Source organism: Haemaphysalis longicornis, unplaced genomic scaffold, assembly GCF_048455015.1.
Source record: "Haemaphysalis longicornis isolate Haplotype H1 unplaced genomic scaffold, Haemaphysalis longicornis Haplotype H1 scaffold_10, whole genome shotgun sequence".
Taxonomy (NCBI): Eukaryota; Metazoa; Arthropoda; class Arachnida; order Ixodida; family Ixodidae; genus Haemaphysalis; species Haemaphysalis longicornis.
In genome coordinates, this window is record NW_027526204.1 from 14840859 (window position 1) to 14866340 (window position 25482).

General features: G+C 44.7%; 1 protein-coding gene across 1 annotated transcript; it reads left to right on the forward strand.

The window, feature by feature from the left end:
- On the forward strand, nt 1-25482 carry LOC144159731 (uncharacterized). Its single transcript, XM_077691432.1, has 9 exons — nt 1-63; nt 4010-4235; nt 6385-6443; nt 6511-6561; nt 21407-21478; nt 22066-22143; nt 22452-22508; nt 24167-24404; nt 25340-25482. Exons 1-9 carry the CDS (start codon nt 1-3, stop codon nt 25480-25482), a joined length of 987 nt encoding a protein of 328 aa, XP_077547558.1.

Sequence of the window (25482 nt, forward strand, 5' to 3'; positions counted from 1 at the left end):
ATGACGCCTCGGCGGACGTCCGAGACGAAGGATTTTATGACGGCAGCGTGGAAGAACTGGGCGGTGAGTTGAAGTGCATGACTGCGCATCACAGCTGGCTAAATGGTAGGATGAGACTAATCTCACGGCAGTTTACATAAAATCTGACTGGCCTAAGACTCGTTGAATAATACTACGTCTAACCGAACGCATCATAACCTACCAAAATCCAGCCCAACTGCAACAAAAATATGACCCAGCCCAGCGACAGAGAACACAACCCGTATTAAACGTAATCCAACACAGTCTACAAGTCCTGTTTATTCATCTCTTGACATGATAAACACCAGAGTAATAAAAACAGCATTTTCAAAAAATGCAATTACTGAAAAAATCCGAAAGCAAAAAAAAAACCCCCTCAATGTAGGACTCGAACCTGAGCCTTCTGATTTAAAAACCAGATCTATACCACAACGCTATAGAGGCAGCAACGAAAACTCGCTTCTCCTCCGTACTCGTAATCGGGATGTCGCGTATATCAGCGCGCGTCGTGTGGCATGAGAGAGACTTTATAATCTTTGAATACACTTGTACAATGCATGATTCACCCCTCCCTAGGTTTCACGTTAGTGGTGATGGTCCGGTTTTTTGCCTTCAACTCCGGGCAGCGGGCCAGAGGCGACAGTTGTGAGAAATTTCTGACGGTAATTCTTAAGCTAGCCGGGATAATAGACTAACAAAATGGCACCTACGGAAGCTGCGATGCGGTGTCATCTCCATTCACTTATATTTTTTCTGACCGCATGCATGGGCCACCCAGATCGCTGCAGCCAGCAGATGTAATCAGAGAGAGAAAAGACTTTGTTGAATAGAAACGGTCCGGTGGCGCCGATGGCGTCATCCGGGCCAGATGTAATCAAACATTGCTGTGCAAATCATTCTAGTAGCGGGAACGTGATCCGGAAGAACTTTTCATGACTAGCTTTACGTGTATCGAGGCAACGGTTGCAACCCCGATTACTCACTTGCGTGCCTCGTACACTGGACTGCGTGCACCCCTGTGCGGAACGCAAGTTCAACTCGTGCAGACAAGTTTCAGCCGCACCGTAGCTGGTCTAATAAAACGCTTGCTGGTGGATGTTAATTGTGCTTTCTTATCGTCGCTATTGTGTGTTACATGCCTCGTAGAGCTGCATTTCTCCATGACTTGTTTGAAGATGTGTAATCTTGGGCCGTATTTCGAAGGCTGCGTACCGAGGCAGCCGTGAGAATTTCCTCCGTAAAATTCTCACGGCAGTTTCTATAAAAGCCTGCTGGCCTAAAATTCGCTGAATAATCTTTCCTCCTAACATAACTGTAGTGTTCTTGCTTCTTATAAACACCACAATAGCCTAACATAAACTAACTTCAACGAACCTAACGTAACCTAATTTACATACTGTAACCAATGTATTCTACTCTATTTAACGTATCATAACTTGCCAAAATCCAGCCCAACTGCAACGAGCCCAACCTTACCCAGCCCAACTACACTACCCAACCTGTAATAAACCTAATACAACCAATTTTTGGAGTCGTTCACCTCTTTAGTAATAACCAGAACGAAAAAAAAACTTTAACGAAATTACGAGTGAAACTTCAAAAATTGCAAAATAAAAAAAAAAAACACTTTTCCTCTGACGGCTTCGAACCCGAGCCTTCTCATAGCAGACTTGCCCACGTTACAGAAAATAAGTAACCGATTACAATTAAAGTTACTTCCTTTAAAAGGTAATTGATTACAGTGGTCAATTTCAGACCCAGAATAGGAGGTGAGCTGTGGCGACAACTGACAAGATGGGAGGTCCCTAAGAGATGTTGCATATTTTTTGCGACGAGCACTGCCGTAGAAAACTGATTATAAGTTGATTTTGGAAAAAAAGTAATTTATCACTGGTAATCAATTTCAAGAAAATGTCATTGAATTACCCAGAATGCCACAGTTTTTAAAGGGTTAAAGAACAATGTAATTGATTACAAGTATTCGATTACTTATAACGCGTTACGTTCACCTCTGTTTGAAAACAGATGCTATACCCCAGCGCGCCACAGGAGCAGCTGTGGGATGGAGTTTTCGGGGAATATTTGTCCCAGAGAATCTCTGGGTGTCTTGCTGCCATGAGAAATTTCTGACAGGTGTTCTCACAATTGCCATGATAATAGACACAACTGATTTTGAAACATAATAGATGAATGCCATCCAGGAGGCATGTAATTTGGCACACATAGGCTGCTCGCATCGGACTATCAGTGAGTTTTTGTGATTTCTGTGAAATTATTTTGGGGAAGGACTAACATGGGGTGTGTGCCTCAATAGCAGGTGGTGACCATTCAATCTTGTTGCGACTTAGCAAAAGTGGCCTGGTGACACAAAATTTTCTTCTGGACCACATGTGTTCTTTCGTCGCACCATGATAAGTTGGTGTCACCTCTGCAGTTCCACAACTTCGATCAAATGGAAAGAATATGTGTGCCTGAGACCACTATGATGCGCCTGATGGGACAAACTGTTATGCATGCAGTGGGACTATAAGCAACGGGTAACTGGAATTCTCTAATGACAGCGGGCAGCAAGCTGCTGCTTTCCGCATATACAAGCAGCTTGAAGTAGCGCATATAAATAATCATATTAGCAGAGCTTGTCTTTGGTGTGTGCGCCTCAGCCCTAGACATGATTAATTAGTAAGTGAAGCGTACAGCACATGACATGTAATGTACGCTGCGTATTTCAACGTATTTGTCCAGTTTTTCGTTCCATGTTGCCCAAGTTTAAATGAAGGCGTGACTATTCACCAATTCAATGGGCAACCTGTGTAGAGAAGAGGCGGAAACATACTTGATCGATTGGTGTGAAATTAGATGCTGTAATACCAGAATTTAAATTGTTTATGAATGAGTTCAGTGATAGCACATAATGCCCTTAACTTGTGTTGCGCAAATTGTTTTGTATTAGTGCTTGCAAACATGCTAGAGTGATGTACCCCACTGCCATATGACGTGTTGTTCGACTTTTAGAGCTGAAATCTGTGAATGTAGGCACACTTAAAGGTTATTGCTGCTATATATTTGCCTCTGGCTGTCTTTACAGCACCTTATGGAGAACATTTGCTTTAACGGGTCACCACCTATAAAAAGCAGCACTTTATCAATGTAAAAACAGCGCAAGAGAAAAGCATTTTGTGACAGTATGTACTATCTGCAACCGGTAATAAAAAGGAGGATGAGGGAGTTGTCATTCGATGCTTTCCTCATTCAACTACAGATAACTTTGCAGTCCTCCCTTCATACCTGATAATAACGCCGCATTTAGGATGTTGACATTTCGCTTCCTCGAGCAGCTTCTGTTGCACTCCTTTTTTCAATACAATACTGATACCTTTACCCTTAGAAAATGCATTCAGGCTGTGCAGGGCTAAGAGTAGTATGCAAATGCATGACAATAACTGCAATTTTGTGGTTGGTTTATTGCTTGTAACTTTCTGGCATTGCAGAGCATTGCAAGCGCAACTTCTTAAAAGAATGACGAAGCGGCGGATGAGGTGGCCAAAAGTGGTGTTTGAAGAGCCCCTTCCTACCAAAGAACGACCCCAGGCAAGTTTATGGGAGTTACACCAGTACCTAATCCACAAAAGCATGGCCTCCCTTCTCCCTGTTTCCCTAAAGTTACCAGTGGTTAATTTTCAATTTATTTGCCCATTCAGTTCATAATGAAAGTGCACTGTACTGCGATGGCTTTTATCGGCCTGCTAGAGCGCAGCTTGCTATTTGACAGTTGCTACTCATGTTGTTGAGGCAAAATGCATATTGGGGGATGTATTTTTTCTGAGAATGCCCACATCAAAAATTTTGTTCTGACGTTTTTTAAGCTTTCAAAACTTTCTTGCAGTCATGCCGGCGTAAAAACGAACCTTTGCCTTCATTGCTTCCCTTGTATTTCTAATTGGAATTGTGGACTGAATCGTGATGCTTGAACATGTGTTCTGCATTTTAGAAGCAAGTATCCAAGAAGGAGCTGCTGAGGAGGAAAAAGCTTGGTCGCAAACGCAACATGCAGGCCATTGTTGATGGCAGCTCTGAGCCATCACGTAAAAAACTCCTCCTTGCTAAGGAGGAGGAGGTGAAGGAACTTCAGGCACAGCTGGAGGCTGTGAAGAAGGAGCTGCGAGAGGAGCGGAAGCGGAATTTTGAATTGCAAGAAACCGTAATAAAAGGAATGGGTAAAGTATAATTTGTCATGTCAGCTCATTGCAGTGGTGTGTGAAGTCCAGAGTTTCATTGTTCAAGTAAACATGATGCATCAGGATACCAGTTGTAGCTCCAAAACATTTACCAGCTACAGAATTTTTGATTGAGACAGCCTAGTATTATTTGTACCCGGAGTACAAGATTTGGCCAACTACATCTACAGTGCTTATACTCTTTCATATTGTACACTGGTTCCCCTTTTTCTATAAGCAACTGTGTTTTCAGCAAGGGTATTTTCATGACAAATAGGATTAGGTGTAGCTGTAGCTACCCTGTCACTTTCCAACCGTAGCCGCAGCCGCATTGTCACTGCTTGCTGAGTCATGTAATGTACCCATGGGGCAGTCATATTGTGTCCAAAGAATTCTGATGGTAAAAAATCTCTCTCTCTCTCTCTCTCTCTCTCTCTCTCTCCTCTCTCTCTCTCTTTATATATATATACATATATACACAGTAAAAGCTCGTAATTTTTAACTCGAAAGGGAGCATATAATTGTTCGAAATAAACGCAGTTCAAATTAGCGGGCGGGAACTAGAATGAATGGATGTTGCGCCACACTACGCGGGCCGAGCATGAAGAAGCCACCTCTGAACTCGTTATTTTGAATTAGGCACACTACACTACACAGCAGCCACTGCACAAATAAAACCTGCAATGCCATGCGCCAGAGCCCTGGCACTGGCGGCGCGGCACTCACAGCGGAAGCGAAATAAGCTGTTGCCGTAGCTATGCTGCTGTTGTTCTGTTTCGTTGTTTTGCAGCCTCAGGAAATTTGGTTTGGTTTGGATTTGCAAAAGGTTGTAATCACTCTATACTGACTTCTTCTGGAAGAAGCGATGGACACTAGGGGATCCCAGTTCAAATTAACCGTTATAGATACCGACGTGTTCGAATTATCGGGAGTTTCCCCCCATTTAAATATAGAGAGCTATGCCAGGACCAGGGCGTCACTTCAAATTAACTGTAAGTTTGAATTAACCGAGTTCGAATCAACGAGCGTTTACTGTATAGTACTTTTCGTTGCAATATTATTGGTGGAGTTTCTTTAGAATTTTCTTTATCCATTACTGACAACTAGTGGTGAAATATACCAACCTCGGCTTAAGGGAATTTGCAGTGTAACAAAGTTTTCAACATCTAGTAGGACCTTGCTACACCAAGGTTCGACAGTAATACTCGAAAGGAGTAACAGTTTTTACCTTAAGCCTTCCATTAAGGGACAGTTAAGTCAAACAGAGCAGTGTCTGCAGCTACGCAGATTGCCAAATGATCAGGCATAGCTGCTACCAGCAACGGCATGGCCCGTGTTCCCAACCAGCTCAAGAACGCTGCGGCAACCTGCGGTAGTTGGGTTTCACATTATCCCTTCAAATGTAGACTTACCTGGATCTCTGTAGCCTAACAACTCAAATTAAGGGTGTCATATGAGCTGCAAGTGCTAGTATCCTTTTTCTGAAGTTTTTACTGGTTGTGGCTCCACTGGGAAAACCTTAGCTATTGAAAATAGCTGGTGCATACACCAACCTCCTGATACTAGAAGCAACATTGCAGCTTGGCTTCAACACACAGTGGTTTTAAATATTTCGGCATTTGTAGTGTGCAAGATATTTGTGGTTAAAATTTGTGGGAAAAAGAAATTTGCGACTGAGTACACTGGCTGAGCCTTGGGGATTTTTTAAGTGGGGCATATGTGGCTGATTGTGCGAATTGAACATGTTTTTAGCTTTCTAATGGCTTGCGATCATAGTGCATAATGTTCGTGAATTATTGTCAGTTGCCTAATACACTCAGCACTGTGACAATGCATAGTGCTTCAAATTAAAAACTTCCATTTTTATTTTTGACTTGGTAAGCAACCTGTTTAACCGTGCTGCCTGACCTGGTCGTATGCCATCCTGCATCATTTGTAGATGGAGAAACTTTGTTTGGCATGCAAATTTTTTAATGAACCATGAGATATGTTAAAAAACCAAGTGAAATGGAGGTGCCATGAACTTAGCTTTTGATTGTTATTATGTGCAGAATATTCACATCATCTTTGTTTTCAGAAGTTTCAACATAACTCAAGCTACGTGGGCTGTTCATACAAATGGGTGTTCTGCGGGTTTCTTTCGATGCAGGAAAAGTGCAGCTGCAGTTGGCGGCCTTGCAGGGTAGCATCCGCTTTACGGCAAGCATGGTGGGTACAATTGTGAAGATATGTGGAAATGTTGAGTGAGCAGTTGTTTTGGCCACTTCCTCTGCAGGATTCTCTTGAGGATGCACAGGTGCAAGAGCCCATTTGTCACCTCGAAGAGGTAGGTTGCTTTCTCAATGCAGGAAGTAACTAACTGAATGCATTCATGTTTAAAACATTACTTGTCGTGCAGGATCCATTTGAAGATAGCCAGGCATTGTTGGATGTACATCATCCACAGGTGACCATTCATTGCTCATATTCAGCTATGAATTCTTGTTCCGAAACTCTCTCTTCCTTTGTTGGCTTTGCCCCATAAAAATCCCGTAATCATCTCAAACTTAGTTATGTTTTTTACTGGCATGTTTTCTTGACCATGGCTGCTGCACTTAGCTGACCAATGAGAAGTGCTTTAGTTACTTCAAAGCACTAAACCAAGGGCTAGTGACCTTGCCACCATTCAGCTGGTATAAGCACAATGTGTTTACAGCGGTGTGTTACTTTTGCTACTTATTGATAGCAGCATATTTTGGGGTGTTTTGTTGACAAGCCTAACTTTTCATTTGAACTATGCTCCTTTGAACAATGCATTGGTTTACCCTGAAGATAGCCGTTTATATTACATGGCTACATCTACATGCTCAACAAAAGCGATCAATTGCAACCAGCCTGAATATAGGCTTGGTTTGAAACGTAGGGCTCAAGGATTTACAGTTGTCTGTCATGAGGCTAAGCATATGTACATTTCAAAAAAATGTCGTTTGTGTCCTGAACTATGTTCTGTCTTTTGCGTCACATTTGGAGTACTGGTGTTCCTGCATTTACTGCTGTTTTCTTAGCAGGCTACACCTGACGTGCCGAGATCAGCCCCGTCTTTTGACTCGAGTGTGCTGAGAATGCCCGGGACCCCTCGCCATCATACAAATGTGAGTGTTTACGTGTATGTCACATATGTTTCAAGCTGTCTTTGTCATAAGATGAGAAGCAGGAAATAATGCTTTAATAATCAAAATAAACTTTCATGTAAACAAATAGTTCTGTTTGTCTTGAATAATGTTATTTTGGTTAATTGCACCTAAGTGAAAGACATTTTTCACTCTCATGTTGCTGTTGTTGTGTCAGGTGGCATCCAGGCCGTCAGCAGTGGCATCACGTGGTGGGTCTTTCAACCCTGAAGCAACTCGCCACCATACAGATGTAAGCAGCTGCCTTTGTGTGTGTCAAAGAGCTCTGTCTATGACGTAAGGCTCTTGAGTGCTTTTACTATTTCGTTGCTGCACGAAATTGACTGATATTCAGTGGTTCAAGAAAACATTTGTGTGCTAACATTGGTTAGGCCAAATTTCAGCTACGTAAATTGCAGATCATTCGACGCCGTTTCTGACAACACCAGTTTTTGAAAGTTTTTTATAAATAATGGTTGAAAAAAAAGATCAAAATCAAAAGTTATGTCGAGATGTTGAAGAAAATTATAAAAAACAACTTTATAAAAAACAGCCAATTGTAGAAAAATTTAGAATATAATTTTGTAGGTAAATATTTCGAAAACAGATCCCAGGGGAAAAATGAGTTGTGCAGAACAGGAGGAGGAGGAATAAACATTTAATTGAGCAGTAAATGTTGTTGGGTTGACCGCCAGGTGGGGGACCTCCTTAGTCCAGGAAGCCCTGGGTCTTGGCGGCCTGTCTCGCCCGGTCTACCAGATGTTGTTGGTGATCCGGGTTGGAGCTGGTCAACCGACCCTCCCACTGCTCAAGTGAGGGATTTGGGTTTGGGGCAAGGGATGGTGTGTGGCGGCACTCCCATACAGTTCGTAAAATATATGTAAAAACAGGGTAGCGCGTGTAGTGGCTTAAATATGCAGTGAAATCAAACCTCCATTTCAAAATGCATAAAAGGGTGGTTCTTGAGATGAAATCTGGCGACTTGACAATATTGGGGGCACAAATTCATTCCCACATGATGTAAAGGAACCCCCTGTTAATGAGACTTGGCATTTATGGCCAGAGAAACATTTGGAACAAGCACATTACAGTAGAATCTCGATGATACGAATCTCGCAGGACCGCGAAAAATATTCGTATCACCCGAAATTTGTGTGAACCAACAGAAACCAAAAAATTGAGCACTAAAAAGTTTTCGTTTATTTCTTTTCTTACTTTCTTGTGAAGAAATCCACAATTTTTTCTGCTTTTTTTAACCTCTTTGTCCCCGAGCAGTCCTTTCTGGAGTGCATAAAACTTCGCACTGGTCTCCTCACTCGCAATTCCCAAGCTCACTATATGCGGCAACGATCAAGGGATGAACCGCATGGCGTTTTTGCATGCGATTCGTGCGCATTGGCTATGCGCGTGCGATCATTTCACGCCCGCGTTGAGGATTCCGCATCCCCGCGGCAGCTTCTGCCTTGGTCAGAAAATGATGCGCAACGAGCGCGGCAGTGGGAATAGCCTGACGACTTGCGCCAATGGGGAGGCGCGCGTCTCATGGCGGCAGTTTCTAAGCGCTCGAGACAGCCTGCTGGCTCCACTGGAGATGTGTTATATTACTGTTTTAGCCCACATTATCAGCTCCTTTACCGCACAACCAACTTTGTGTGTGCTTTGAGCGGCATTTTAAAGAGCGGTTAGAAGCAGTCGATCGAGCGCACCGCACCACTTTGTGGCCGAAGCCCAGCCATGCTGCCGCTGCTGGCGGGCCTGGCCGCGCGCATCGTGCGGGTGGTTCCGTGGCGCCGTCAGCGTGCCTGTGGCATCTGAGGTTGTTTTTTGCGAGCAGAAAACAACAGCCCGGCCGTTTTGAGAAAAGGGTCGAACACATGAGCGGAAAGGCACCCGTCCCTGCATGCATCTCTGCCCCGAGATCCGATTTGGCTGCCGGATGACCCGCTGCCCCGCCGCTCCCACGTGCATCCAACCTGCTAGATATTTTGATGCGCCGCGTCGGAATCCGGATTGCTCGGACAGACATGTGTCCCCCGCTAAAGAGTGACAAAGAGGGGACAGAGAGCGCATACGTCGCCGTCGGTTGTTCGCTCGGCAGTCAGGCGCCTCGCCAGCTCGTTCGTATCATCCGCCGGGCCGCACAGGTCCATTCGTAATAGCCGAAATTTTGTCTATTGCAAGAAATGCAATTTTCCCAGGACTTCTAAGAGATTCGTATCATCCAAAAATTCATATCACCCAGAATCGTATCATCAAGATTTCACTGTATGCGAAAAAATTCGCTTGGCATTGAAAACGAAAATTGGTGGTTGATGCTTGTAGATGTTCACTGTCAGTTATCTGTCAGAACGTAAACACGCGGTTTAATATTATCTTTGGAGTCACTATTGCAGATCTGCTTGCAGGAAGAAATGAGGTGCAATGTGCCAGAATCGTACCCTGCAAACTTTCACCAACGAGCTGTTGTGCAACAAGGAGTTCAGCACCAACAGCCTCCTGCATTGCAGCGTCATCTAACCTTTTGTAATGAAAACAGTACCGCACCTGTTGTAGACTTTCTCAGAATAGTTCTGCTGAGCAGCAACACTTGACCTTTGCAAAAGCCTAAGTATGGCAGCAAAACTGGCCTGCAGACAACTGACACAACTGCCAGTGTGCAAAGCTGATTTCAAGTACTCTCTTTGTCTGAACTGATATCCGACAACTTGGTGTGATGCTTTGACAAGCAGCTGAGACTCATATTGTAGAAATAAAGCAAGGGTAAAATGAAATCACAAGTGACATGTTTTTTTTGAGGAACAGTTGCGCTCAAAAAAAGCAAATCGGCTTGTAGTTGGGTAGCTACGTAGTAGTGACAAATATGAATTATGCAACACAACAATGAAACCAAGACTTGTATACTGGCTGAAAATGCCCAGTCACCTTGTTAGGCATGTAATGGACCTTCAGAAATGAACTTTGGTGGAATAAAACCACGTTAACTCGAAGCAAAAGCTCAGTGAATAGCTGGTGACATTTTCAAGTAAATATCACTGCTCAAAGCCGTCAGATTACAAAGCCGACAGCATAATTTGATATTTGACTGGTGGGGCCCTTGTGATCATGAAAAGTTTTTGGTGATGAAGTGTTTCTTTTCTACTTCTCTTTCTCTTGCTTCCCTACCTTTCTTCTGTCTTTCCATCTTTGCACCTCCTTTCATATGCTGCATGGCAAAAACGCTGAGCAAAAAAGAACCGAGCATGTTTATTTGTCAAGCGCAGCAGTCACGCCCCCTTTTGCAACAACATACACACCTTAACTTGCAAGAAATGCCATCAAAGATCACAATGTCGCCAGAGCGGGAAGGCTTAGACTGACTCTAAAAGTGCATTGCCTAGACTATCCACATGGAGGGCCCTAGGTGCAGCTGGGATGACTACATGCAACATGTCAAAATCGGCTATTGGAAGCATTGATCACTGCTGATCGATCTGAATAGGCGTGGTAATGGCATTAAGAAATTTCTCTCAGGCAAACATAACCTTGTTGATGTAGTGATTTTCATATTGTCTCAGTTCATTGCCCTTTAGGGAAAAGACATTGCTGAATGTTGCGGTCTCTTTTAGGCTGCGGCACCTTTGTCAGCGGTGATTGGATCGCCAAGTGAACGCAGCTTGAACCCTGTGCCGCCTCGCCACCGCACAGAAGTAAGTAGCTGCTTTTGTGTGTGTCAAAAGGGCTCTGTCTGTGGCATAACACTCTTGAGTGCTGTTAAATGGGCCATGCAGACAAAATACAAGTTTGTTTTATTCCAAAGTTTTCATGTCTTATAGTGCCCCCAATGCTTGTCCAGCAGCAAACGATGCCGGACATAAGAGAAATTCATCAATTTAGGTTAAAATTTTGATTCTCACACCCGATAGTGTATTTTCATGATGTCTGCCATGAGACACAAGGCCGGGTATTCAAACGAACTTTCACTGCATCATTAGGCTCTTCTGCAGCCTTGCAGTCAGTCCTCCCAGATGGCCCTACCATACTCAGCCGCAGACTGCTGTACGTGTTTTTTTTACTGTATTTGAACTTGGCTTGTTTTTGTTATGGTAGAAAGCAATCGTTTCATGAAACATGGGGTATGCTCGACAAACAGGGCCACATAAGACAGCGTCACTTACGCCAATCGACCAGTGTCAAGTAAGAAAACTAAAGTGCTGCAGTGCTGTGCAGCTAAAACAAGCGTAGTGTGCCCAGTACCAACAGCAGTGCACATCGGTACTTCTATGTTTACGTGCATTTTTTAACTTTCATTGTTTACCCCACCATTCTTGCTGCTGTAAAATGAATATGCATTACATTTAAATGCAAATAGCTCATTCGGAAAGCTTATAAGCCCTGCCAAATTTGTGTTTTCTTTTGCCGGCCTCAGCCAATCGCAGAGCTGGCTGGTATGACATCATAGGTTCTGTTGTGGTAAATGAGCTAGTGGGTGGCATAGCCATTCCCTTTTTTCCTCATAATGAAGCTTATTTGAGTAAAGTGTTCATTAAAAGTGGTGTCAGTATGATTCTAAGGAGGCAACCTTTCAAACGAACCAAACTTGTGTTTTGTCTGCATGACCCCTTTAATAAGGAATCTCCTTTTAAACAAACGTAACCCCTTTTCATGTAGCGATTTGCATACAATCTCAGTAGCATGCACCGCGGGGGAAAAGACGGTGCTAAATGTTGCTATTTCTTATCAGGCTGCAGCACCTGGTCCAGTTGGGTTCAGGTCGCCCAGCTGCAGCCCTGGGCCGTCCCGCCACCGCACAGAAGTAAGCAGCTGCTTTTGTGTGCGTGAAAAGTGCTCTGTTTTGTGACAACACTCTTGAGTGCTTTTAAAGGAGTACTGACACAAAATTTTCGTGTTACGTTTTTTTCACTGCTATGCGTGCCTACCAGCCCATTAATCATACAATGACGGATTAGACGGTTGAGCGCAGCGTAAACATTCATTTACAGCGTCGTTTATTCGTGTCAGTTTCGGTTTCGACAAAACAAACACCGAGCGGCCGCCATGACAGGAGGTATCGCGTGACGTCACCATTCTTGCAGTATCGCTGCCGCTCTGGAAGCGTGCGTGAGCGAGCGCACGCGTGCACCCAGAGCGGCCAAGGTCTTCGCCGTCCCCACAGGCCCGAGCAGCATGACGTCAGTCCCAAAACCATGACGTGTACATAGCCCGAGCAGCGCGCGCCAACCACAACCAGCGCATTGGCTTTGCCACGGGAGCCCCGACGTCGGCAGTTTGGGGCAAGTAGCAGATGATGTCAAATCGGCTTGCTGTGGGCTTTCTCGTGCGGGCGAAGATTAAAATGGATTTTAAATATGTTTCGCTGCACGGTTGCTGTTGAAACTTGCTGGAAGATATCTCCTGATAAAAAGGAAGCTATTTAAATAGTTATCTTAGCTTTCAAATTTCGTGTCAGTACTACTTTAAGGAATCTCCTTTTAAACAAACGTAACCCCTTTTCATGTAGTAATTTGTATACAATCTCAGTTGCATGCACTGCGGGGAAAAGACGGTGCTAAATTTTGCTATTTCTTATCCAGTCCGCAGCACCTAGTCCAGTGGCGATCAGGTCGCCCAGCTGCAGCCTTGGGCCATCCCACCACCACACAGAAGTAAGTAGCTGATATTGTAGGCATCAAAAGTACTCTGTAAGGAATCTCCTTTTACGCAAACGTAACCATGTTGATGTAGTTATTTCCATAATCTCATTTGCGTGCACCATAGGAAAAAGACGGTGCTAAATTTTGCTATTTCTTATCCAGGCCGCAGCACCTAGTCCAGTGGCGATTGGGTCGCCCAGCTGCAGCCCTGGGGCGTCCCACCACCACACAGAAGTAAGTAGCTGATATTGTAGGCATCAAAAGTACTCTGTAAGGAATCTCCTTTTACGCAAACGTAACCATGTTGATGTAGTTCTTTCCATAATCTCATTTGCGTGCACCATAGGAAAAAGACGGTGCTAAATTTTGCTATTTCTTATCCAGGCCGCAGCACCTAGTCCAGTGGCGATCAGGTCGCCCAGCTGCAGCCTTGGGCCATCCCACCACCACACAGAAGTAAGTAGCTGATATTGTAGGCATCAAAAGTACTCTGTAAGGAATCTCCTTTTACGCAAACGTAACCATGTTGATGTAGTTATTTCCATAATCTCATTTGCGTGCACCATAGGAAAAAGACGGTGCTAAATTTTGCTATTTCTTATCCAGGCCGCAGCACCTAGTCCAGTGGCGATTGGGTCGCCCAGCTGCAGCCCTGGGCCGTCCCGCCACCGCACAGAAGTAAGCAGCTGCTTTTGTGTGTGTCAAAAGTGCTCTGTTTGTGACATAACACTCTTAAGTGCTTTTAAGGAATCTCCTTTTAAACAAACGTAACCCCTTTTCATGTAGTGATTTGCATACAATCTCAGTTGCATGCACTGCGGGGAAAAGACGGTGCTAAATTTTGCTATTTCTTATCCAGGCCGCAGCACCTAGTCCAGTGGCGATCAAGTCGCCCAGCTGCAGCCTTGGGCCATCCCGCCACCACACAGAAGTAAGTAGCTGATCTTGTAGGCATCAAAAGTACTCTGTAAGGAATCTCCTTTTACGCAAACGTAACCATGTTGATGTAGTTATTTCCATAATCTCATTTGCGTGCACCATAGGAAAAAGACGGTGCTAAATTTTGCTATTTCTTATCCAAGCCGCAGCACCTAGTCCAGTGGCGATTGGGTCGCCCAGCTGCAGCCCTGGGCCGTCCCGCCACCGCACAGAAGTAAGCAGCTGCTTTTGTGTGTGTCAAAAGTGCTCTGTTTGTGACATAACACTCTTAAGTGCTTTTAAGGAATCTCCTTTTAAACAAACGTAACCCCTTTTCATGTAGTGATTTGCATACAATCTCAGTTGCATGCACTGCGGGGAAAAGACGGTGCTAAATTTTGCTATTTCTTATCCAGGCCGCAGCACCTAGTCCAGTGGCGATCAGGTCGCCCAGCTGCAGCCTTGGGCCATCCCACCACCACACAGAAGTAAGTAGCTGATATTGTAGGCATCAAAAGTACTCTGTAAGGAATCTCCTTTTACGCAAACGTAACCATGTTGATGTAGTTATTTCCATAATCTCATTTGCGTGCACCATAGGAAAAAGACGGTGCTAAATTTTGCTATTTCTTATCCAGGCCGCAGCACCTAGTCCAGTGGCGATTGGTCGCCCAGCTGCAGCCCTGGGCCGTCCCGCCACCGCACAGAAGTAAGCAGCTGCTTTTGTGTGTGTCAAAAGTGCTCTGTTTGTGACATAACACTCTTAAGTGCTTTTAAGGAATCTCCTTTTAAACAAACGTAACCCCTTTTCATGTAGTGATTTGCATACAATCTCAGTTGCATGCACTGCGGGGAAAAGACGGTGCTAAATTTTGCTATTTCTTATCCAGGCCGCAGCACCTAGTCCAGTGGCGATCAGGTCGCCCAGCTGCAGCCTTGGGCCATCCCGCCACCACACAGAAGTAAGTAGCTGATCTTGTAGGCATCAAAAGTACTCTGTAAGGAATCTCCTTTTACGCAAACGTAACCATGTTGATGTAGTTATTTCCATAATCTCATTTGCGTGCACCATAGGAAAAAGACGGTGCTAAATTTTGCTATTTCTTATCCAGGCCGCAGCACCTAGTCCAGTGGCGATTGGGTCGCCCAGCTGCAGCCCTGGGCCGTCCCACCACCACACAGAAGTAAGTAGCTGATATTGTAGGCATCAAAAGTACTCTGTAAGGAATCTCCTTTTACGCAAACGTAACCATGTTGATGTAGTTATTTCCATAATCTCATTTGCGTGCACCATAGGAAAAAGACGGTGCTAAATTTTGCTATTTCTTATCCAGGCCGCAGCACCTAGTCCAGTGGCAATTGGGTCGCCCAGCTGCAGCCCTGGGCCGTCCCGCCACCACACAGAAGTAAGTAGCTGATATTGTAGGCATCAAAAGTACTCTGTAAGGAATCTCCTTTTACGCAAACGTAACCATGTTGATGTAGTTATTTCCATAATCTCATTTGCGTGCACCATAGGAAAAAGACGGTGCTAAATTTTGCTATTTCTTATCCAGGCAGCAGCACCTAGTCCAGTGGCGATTGGGTCGCCCAGCTGCAGCCCTGGGCCGTCCCACCACCACACAGAAGTAAGTAGCTGATATTGTAGGCATCAAAAGTACTCTGTAAGGAATCTCCTTTTACGCAAACGTAACCATGTTGATGTAGTTATTTCCATAATCTCATTTGCGTGCACCATAGGAAAAAGACGGTGCTAAATTTTGCTATTTCTTATCCAGGCCGCAGCACCTAGTCCAGTGGCGATTGGGTCGCCCAGCTGCAGCCCTGGGCCGTCCCACCACCACACAGAAGTAAGTAGCTGATATTGTAGGCATCAAAAGTACTCTGTAAGGAATCTCCTTTTACGCAAACGTAACCATGTTGATGTAGTTATTTCCATAATCTCATTTGCGTGCACCATAGGAAAAAGACGGTGCTAAATTTTGCTATTTCTTATCCAGGCCGCAGCACCTAGTCCAGTGGCGATTGGGTCGCCCAGCTGCAGCCCTGGGCCGTCCCACCACCACACAGAAGTAAGTAGCTGCTTTTGTGTGTGTCAAAAGTGCTCTGTTTGTGACATAACACTCTTAAGTGCTTTTAAGGAATCTCCTTTTAAACAAACGTAACCCCTTTTCATGTAGTGATTTGCATACAATCTCAGTTGCATGCACTGCGGGGAAAAGACGGTGCTAAATTTTGCTATTTCTTATCCAGGCCGCAGCACCTAGTCCAGTGGCGATCAGGTCGCCCAGCTGCAGCCTTGGGCCATCCCGCCACCACACAGAAGTAAGTAGCTGATCTTGTAGGCATCAAAAGTACTCTGTAAGGAATCTCCTTTTACGCAAACGTAACCATGTTGATGTAGTTATTTCCATAATCTCATTTGCGTGCACCATAGGAAAAAGACGGTGCTAAATTTTGCTATTTCTTATCCAGGCCGCAGCACCTAGTCCAGTGGCGATTGGGTCGCCCAGCTGCAGCCCTGGGCCGTCCCACCACCACACAGAAGTAAGCAGCTGCTTTTGTGTGTGTCAAAAGTGCTCTGTTTGTGACATAACACTCTTAAGTGCTTTTAAGGAATCTCCTTTTAAACAAACGTAACCCCTTTTCATGTAGTGATTTGCATACAATCTCAGTTGCATGCACTGCGGGGAAAAGACGGTGCTAAATTTTGCTATTTCTTATCCAGGCCGCAGCACCTAGTCCAGTGGCGATCAGGTCGCCCAGCTGCAGCCTTGGGCCATCCCGCCACCACACAGAAGTAAGTAGCTGATCTTGTAGGCATCAAAAGTACTCTGTAAGGAATCTCCTTTTACGCAAACGTAACCATGTTGATGTAGTTATTTCCATAATCTCATTTGCGTGCACCATAGGAAAAAGACGGTGCTAAATTTTGCTATTTCTTATCCAGGCCGCAGCACCTAGTCCAGTGGCGATTGGGTCGCCCAGCTGCAGCCCTGGGCCGTCCCACCACCACACAGAAGTAAGTAGCTGATATTGTAGGCATCAAAAGTACTCTGTAAGGAATCTCCTTTTACGCAAACGTAACCATGTTGATGTAGTTATTTCCATAATCTCATTTGCGTGCACCATAGAAAAAAGACGGTGCTAAATTTTGCTATTTCTTATCCAGGCCGCAGCACCTAGTCCAGTGGCGATTGGGTCGCCCAGCTGCAGCCCTGGGCCGTCCCACCACCACACAGAAGTAAGTAGCTGATATTGTAGGCATCAAAAGTACTCTGTAAGGAATCTCCTTTTACGCAAACGTAACCATGTTGATGTAGTTATTTCCATAATCTCATTTGCGTGCACCATAGAAAAAAGACGGTGCTAAATTTTGCTATTTCTTATCCAGGCCGCAGCACCTAGTCCAGTGGCGATTGGGTCGCCCAGCTGCAGCCCTGGGCCGTCCCACCACCACACAGAAGTAAGTAGCTGATATTGTAGGCATCAAAAGTACTCTGTAAGGAATCTCCTTTTACACAAACGTAACCATGTTGATGTAGTTATTTCCATAATCTCATTTGCGTGCACCATAGGAAAAAGACGGTGCTAAATTTTGCTATTTCTTATCCAGGCCGCAGCACCTAGTCCAGTGGCGATTGGGTCGCCCAGCTGCAGCCCTGGGCCGTCCCACCACCACACAGAAGTAAGTAGCTGATATTGTAGGCATCAAAAGTACTCTGTAAGGAATCTCCTTTTACGCAAACGTAACCATGTTGATGTAGTTATTTCCATAATCTCATTTGCGTGCACCATAGGAAAAAGACGGTGCTAAATTTTGCTATTTCTTATCCAGGCCGCAGCACCTAGTTCAGTGGCGATCAGGTCGCCCAGCTGCAGCCTTGGGCCATCCCGCCACCACACAGAAGTAAGTAGCTGATATTGTAGGCATCAAAAGTACTCTGTAAGGAATCTCCTTTTACGCAAACGTAACCATGTTGATGTAGTTATTTCCATAATCTCATTTGCGTGCACCATAGGAAAAAGACGGTGCTAAATTATGCTATTTCTTATCCAGGCCGCAGCACCTAGTCCAGTGGCGATTGGGTCGCCCAGCTGCAGCCCTGGGCCGTCCCACCACCACACAGAAGTAAGTAGCTGATATTGTAGGCATCAAAAGTACTCTGTAAGGAATCTCCTTTTACGCAAACGTAACCATGTTGATGTAGTTATTTCCATAATCTCATTTGCGTGCACCATAGGAAAAAGACGGTGTGCTATTTCTTATCCAGGCCGCAGCACCTAGTCCAGTGGCGATTGGGTCGCCCAGCTGCAGCCCTGGGCCGTCCCACCACCACACAGAAGTAAGTAGCTGATATTGTAGGCATCAAAAGTACTCTGTAAGGAATCTCCTTTTACGCAAACGTAACCATGTTGATGTAGTTATTTCCATAATCTCATTTGCGTGCACCATAGGAAAAAGACGGTGCTAAATTTTGCTATTTCTTATCCAGGCCGCAGCACCTAGTCCAGTGGCGATTGGGTCGCCCAGCTGCAGCCCTGGGCCGTCCCACCACCACACAGAAGTAAGTAGCTGATATTGTAGGCATCAAAAGTACTCTGTAAGGAATCTCCTTTTACGCAAACGTAACCATGTTGATGTAGTTATTTCCATAATCTCATTTGCGTGCACCATAGGAAAAAGACGGTGCTAAATTATGCTATTTCTTATCCAGGCCGCAGCACCTAGTCCAGTGGCGATTCGGTCGCCCAGCTGCAGCCCTGGGCCGTCCCACCACCACACAGAAGTAAGTAGCTGATATTGTAGGCATCAAAAGTACTCTGTAAGGAATCTCCTTTTACGCAAACGTAACCATGTTGATGTAGTTATTTCCATAATCTCATTTGCGTGCACCATAGGAAAAAGACGGTGCTAAATTATGCTATTTCTTATCCAGGCCGCAGCACCTAGTCCAGTGGCGATTGGGTCGCCCAGCTGCAGCCCTGGGCCGTCCCACCACCACACAGAAGTAAGTAGCTGATATTGTAGGCATCAAAAGTACTCTGTAAGGAATCTCCTTTTACGCAAACGTAACCATGTTGATGTAGTTATTTCCATAATCTCATTTGCGTGCACCATAGGAAAAAGACGGTGCTAAATTTTGCTATTTCTTATCCAGGCCGCAGCACCTAGTCCAGTGGCGATTGGGTCGCCCAGCTGCAGCCCTGGGCCGTCCCACCACCACACAGAAGTAAGTAGCTGATATTGTAGGCATCAAAAGTACTCTGTAAGGAATCTCCTTTTACGCAAACGTAACCATGTTGATGTAGTTATTTCCATAATCTCATTTGCGTGCACCATAGGAAAAAGACGGTGCTAAATTATGCTATTTCTTATCCAGGCCGCAGCACCTAGTCCAGTGCCGATTGGGTCGCCCAGCTGCAGCCCTGGGCCGTCCCACCACCACACAGAAGTAAGTAGCTGATATTGTAGGCATCAAAAGTACTCTGTAAGGAATCTCCTTTTACGCAAACGTAACCATGTTGATGTAGTTATTTCCATAATCTCATTTGCGTGCACCATAGGAAAAAGACGGTGCTAAATTTTGCTATTTCTTATCCAGGCCGCAGCACCTAGTCCAGTGGCGATTGGGTCGCCCAGCTGCAGCCCTGGGCCGTCCCACCACCACACAGAAGTAAGTAGCTGATATTGTAGGCATCAAAAGTACTCTGTAAGGAATCTCCTTTTACGCAAACGTAACCATGTTGATGTAGTTATTTCCATAATCTCATTTGCGTGCACCATAGGAAAACGACGGTGCTAAATTTTGCTATTTCTTATCCAGGCCGCAGCACCTAGTCCAGTGGCGATTGGGTCGCCCAGCTGCAGCCCTGGGCCGTCCCACCACCACACAGAAGTAAGTAGCTGATATTGTAGGCATCAAAAGTACTCTGTAAGGAATCTCCTTTTACGCAAACGTAACCATGTTGATGTAGTTATTTCCATAATCTCATTTGCGTGCACCATAGGAAAAAGACGGTGCTAAATTTTGCTATTTCTTATCTAGGCCGCAGCACCTAGTCCAGTGGCGATTGGTCGCCCAGCTGCAGCCCTGGGCCGTCCCGCCACCGCACAGAAGTAAGCAGCTGCTTTTGTGTGTGTCAAAAGTGCTCTGTTTGTGACATAACACTCTTAAGTGCTTTTAAGGAATCTCCTTTTAAACAAACGTAACCCCTTTTCATGTAGTGATTTGCATACAATCTCAGTTGCATGCACTGCGGGGAAAAGACGGTGCTAAATTTTGCTATTTCTTATCCAGGCCGCAGCACCTAGTCCAGTGGCGATCAGGTCGCCCAGCTGCAGCCTTGGGCCATCCCGCCACCACACAGAAGTAAGTAGCTGATATTGTAGGCATCAAAAGTACTCTGTAAGGAATCTCCTTTTACGCAAACGTAACCATGTTGATGTAGTTATTTCCATAATCTCATTTGCGTGCACCATAGGAAAAAGACGGTGCTAAATTTTGCTATTTCTTATCCAGGCCGCAGCACCTAGTCCAGTGGCGATTGGGTCGCCCAGCTGCAGCCCTGGGCCGTCCCGCCACCGCACAGAAGTAAGCAGCTGCTTTTGTGTGTGTCAAAAGTGCTCTGTTTGTGACATAACACTCTTAAGTGCTTTTAAGGAATCTCCTTTTAAACAAACGTAACCCCTTTTCATGTAGTGATTTGTATACAATCTCAGTTGCATGCACTGCGGGGAAAAGACGGTGCTAAATTTTGCTATTTCTTATCCAGGCCGCAGCACCTAGTCCAGTGGCGATCAGGTCGCCCAGCTGCAGCCTTGGGCCATCCCGCCACCACACAGAAGTAAGTAGCTGATATTGTAGGCATCAAAAGTACTCTGTAAGGAATCTCCCTTTACGCAAACGTAACCATGTTGATGTAGTTATTTCCATAATCTCATTTGCGTGCACCATAGGAAAAAGACGGTGCTAAATTTTGCTATTTCTTATCCAGGCCGCAGCACCTAGTCCAGTGGCGATTGGGTCGCCCAGCTGCAGCCCTGGGCCGTCCCGCCACCGCACAGAAGTAAGCAGCTGCTTTTGTGTGTGTCAAAAGTGCTCTGTTTGTGACATAACACTCTTAAGTGCTTTTAAGGAATCTCCTTTTAAACAAACGTAACCCCTTTTCATGTAGTGATTTGCATACAATCTCAGTTGCATGCACTGCGGGGAAAAGACGGTGCTAAATTTTGCTATTTCTTATCCAGGCCGCAGCACCTAGTCCAGTGGCGATCAGGTCGCCCAGCTGCAGCCTTGGGCCATCCCGCCACCACACAGAAGTAAGTAGCTGATATTGTAGGCATCAAAAGTACTCTGTAAGGAATCTCCTTTTACGCAAACGTAACCATGTTGATGTAGTTATTTCCATAATCTCATTTGCGTGCACCATAGGAAAAAGACGGTGCTAAATTTTGCTATTTCTTATCCAGGCCGCAGCACCTAGTCCAGTGGCGATTGGGTCGCCCAGCTGCAGCCCTGGGCCGTCCCGCCACCGCACAGAAGTAAGCAGCTGCTTTTGTGTGTGTCAAAAGTGCTCTGTTTGTGACATAACACTCTTAAGTGCTTTTAAGGAATCTCCTTTTAAACAAACGTAACCCCTTTTCATGTAGTGATTTGCATACAATCTCAGTTGCATGCACTGCAAGGAAAAGACGGTGCTAAATGTTAAAGATGGGAAAGAAATGAGGGGAGGAAGAATGGTGGATACACCATTGAAAAGATTATAATTGGAGAAAGGCAAGCATGTGTAATGAGAGGGGGAAGAAAACAATGTGAAAGGTGGGAAGCAGGGTCGTTTCCCAACCGTCATGGGCATTTTTGGTCATGTGAACTGTGATGGGAAGCAGACTATGTACTCTGTATAACTGGAATATTTACTGCAATGTTTCCTGGTAAGTTTTCTGAGACAATGGTGAGTCGTAAGAAGTGGTCGTGGAATAATTGGAAAATTTGTAACCAGGGTTTCACTGTAATCGTTTCACAATTCCAAAGCATTTCAAAAAGGTATTCATGTTTATGCTCTAAATTGCATTTTTCCTGGTTTCAACCAAGTGTTGCTGATGTAGCCTTCAATGTTGATGCTTTACAGCAGGATGCATTGTGGATGGCAGCCTCCTCAAGCCTCACTGGTTGCCACAGCTCTGGACTCCCTGGCCACCATTCTGATGTAAGGCTGGTTTCATTACCGCTTTGTGAGGAGTAAAAAAAAATAAGCTGATACATTGTTAAGCCTCAAGGTGGCTTTGTTTTATTTACGGCATGCATTGAAGTTAAAGCTGATCAAAAAATAATATGTTTCTTTCAGCTGTGCTTATGTAAAATTGAATAGGATTTTTTCTTGCTTTATGAGTGACGTTCAAAGTAGAGGCAAATGAGGCAATCAGATCTTTAGTCCATATCACTGCATTGATGTGTTGCCAAAGGAAGAAAAAAAGGCACTTACCTGAAGTGTGATATTTACATTTATGCCCACAGGAAGAAGCGTGGGATTCTGAGTGGTCCGGAGGAGATGAGCCAATCGGCAAGGACGAGGTATGCAGCGTGTCCATTTGTTGAGCTTACGTGCATCTAAGCACACGATTTGAATTCTACTAAAAGAGCAAAGCATACTCAGTTGTCGTTGGGGCGGAGGGTGTTTTTGCTGTGAATAATTCTTTCAATAAATACAGCAGATCTCGACCAAAAGGCACTAAAACTAGAAAAAAAACATTCAGGGCACGTTCTGGCTTCACTACAGAACCCTTCTTCACAATTGGGTAACTGAGATTTATGGAATATCTTGTTCAGTATGTGATGTAAACACGTAATACAGAATAAGGGTTCCCTAATTTTGATTGAGCGTGTGGCACTGAAATATTCCATAGTGAAGCTTAAACATTTTTTGACTGCTCGTTTTTGTACGTTTTGATAGTTTTGTTTGGACCATGTCTGTTGTTTTTATTGGAACGTGTCATCCTGACCAGACAGGTTTCCGTCGAACCCTCGACATCAAATTGAAATTCTGGCCTTGAGCTTCAAATAGGATGCGTGGATTCTAAATTATGAGTATGTTGCAAAACAGACTTGTGCTGGGAAGAACACATTTAAATCCCATATTCTCTTGGAATGTAACAGTGACGCATAATTGAAGTTTGCTGGCACTTGTCCTTGTTGATAGTTATGAAGAACTTTCAAGTGCAGGGTAATGCTCTACAAGGTCCTCTAAGAACTTTCCAAAAGATTGTCAAGAAGTTTTGTAAGGTTGTGAAAGATGTTTTGTCGCATTGTTTGACTTACAAAAATGGATGAGTGCCTTCGGCATTTGGAGTCTCATTACACAAATTTTCTTTTAAAAGCCACAGCAACCCTTGGGAGAAAGGCATTAACTTTACACGTACCAATAAATATTTGTGACAGTGCCACTTAGCATCTGAATTAAAGCAAAAGGAGTGTATCAGGTGGGCAAGAACAAGGGTGTACATATTGCAATTGTGAAGGCTTGGGCGAGCTGGTGCATAATTTCAAAGAGGGGAACAGTGCAACACAGATGAAACACATGAAGAAACTGACAACCATGAGCGCTGTTGGTGGTCAGAGCTCGTGGTTGTCACTTTCGTATTGCGTTTCGTCTGTGTTGCGCTGTTCCCCTCCTTGGTGTACATATTGAAAAGGGGCAGCTAGCCAGGGTGAAAAGGCATGAAATAGGTGACAGCAAAGAATGGTGAACCTATTGTTGAAGAGGAAATAAAAAAAATATCCCCAGGCCATCTCCACTAGTGTGAAACTTGGGGAGGGGTGAAACATGCTGTGTAAGTGTATTCTTGGCACCTTGGTGTTTTTGCCTACGGAGGTGAAACCGTTGCGGGGTAGCCCATGGGGATAAAACGTTCTAGTGCAGGGCGTTGGAAAACGCGTGGCCCGGTGTGTTTTTTTAGTACACATTATGTTCTAGCGTGAGGCGTTGGAAAACAAGTGTCCCGGTGGTTTAGTACCATGACTACATCAACAATGACATGGGACAACGACATGAGACGCCGACAGCCCGAGCCCTAAGGGGCTTTACCCCTAAAACTGAGCAAGAGTGTAAACGTACCTATGTGACAGCTGCCATTGCTATTTAAAGCAATGATCAGTGCCATCTGAGACATTATGTTTTCATTGGGCAGAAAGCAGCTGGGTTGCTGGTTATTTGCGGTGTGTTGTATTTGCAGGTTGGCCTTGGCCAGGGTATTGTGATACCGAGAGAGAAATGGGAGCGGCTGCTGGAGGAGCCTAAAGATTCCATCTTTGTGCGGGAAACAGCAAAAGTGGTGTGGGGCACCAAGAACCTCTACAACAGGAGCGTGACGGGGGCCCCTTGTCGTCGCTACCTCCACAAGGAGAAAGAGGGGGGTGTCGCAGCGCCCAAGAAAAGAGCACTGACTCCGAGGAAGCTGCAAGTTCTTCACGGTAGGCTGATTTTTCTTCCCTTGCAACTATTTAGCTTTTTGTTGCGCAGTCGGCGAAAGAGAAACAATGCACGAAATCATAGTTGATGTTCTATGTTTGGATGTAATTAAGGTATGCCATTTTTTTTAATTTTGGGGGGGCTTGTAAACAGTGTTCAAAGGGGGCTGTATTGCACAATACTTCATTTAGCATGAAAAATTGTAGCTAATTTCAACCCAAAAACAAAACATATACACTATTGGTAAGCATTCAAATTTTAGGCTACCGTATATCACCAGGTAGAATAGAAGAGATGGTGAAAACAATCTGATCAGTCTGTTACCGGCATGTTAGCATTCAAGTAGTATGATCAGATTAAATTTCTTTCACTGCTATTTTACAGTTGTATTTTTGGGTGGTAAGTTGAGCCTGCATCTGTCAGCCACCCAAAGCTAACTGCTGTGACTCATGAGAATCGTGTGAGAAAGCGGCTTGTGACTCACCACAGCTTCATCTTTTTTAAAATATATCTGGCTTAGTTGTTGGAAGCTTGCGTTATAATTGGCATCATTGTGTTTGTGTCAGTGCAGCCTATGATGAACCAAGCTTGTATTTTGTCTTCATGACCACTTATGCTCACAGAGGCACTGTAGCAGGCAGTTGGCTGTAATTACATTTTTAGGCATTGAAAGCTAGTTCTATGAAGCTGGAAAATTTTCAAGAATTTTAGATGAGACGATGACTGCAAGGTTAGTAACTGGAATATGGGTTGCTGCATTTTTAACGCATCTGAAAGTAAGAAACCTAAGTTTACCATTGAATTGTATCTGCACAATTTCTCTTAAAGAAAATAGCTTCTTGTGTGGTTTTGTCTTCCCTTTTGCATTTTTCCATCCAATTGCTCCTTTTCCCTCCCCAGCCTAAAGCCATGCTTGCTCTGTTTTTCTATTTTTCAGCGGCATTCGAGTGCCACATTCAGGCGCACGAGAGTGCGGTGGATTCGCAAGTGCGGAGGCGAGCCGTGAACCGTTACCTCGCAGATATGCTGAAGACGCTCGTAAAGAAAGAGGATGCATGTGTCGTGCTGCACGAGAAATAA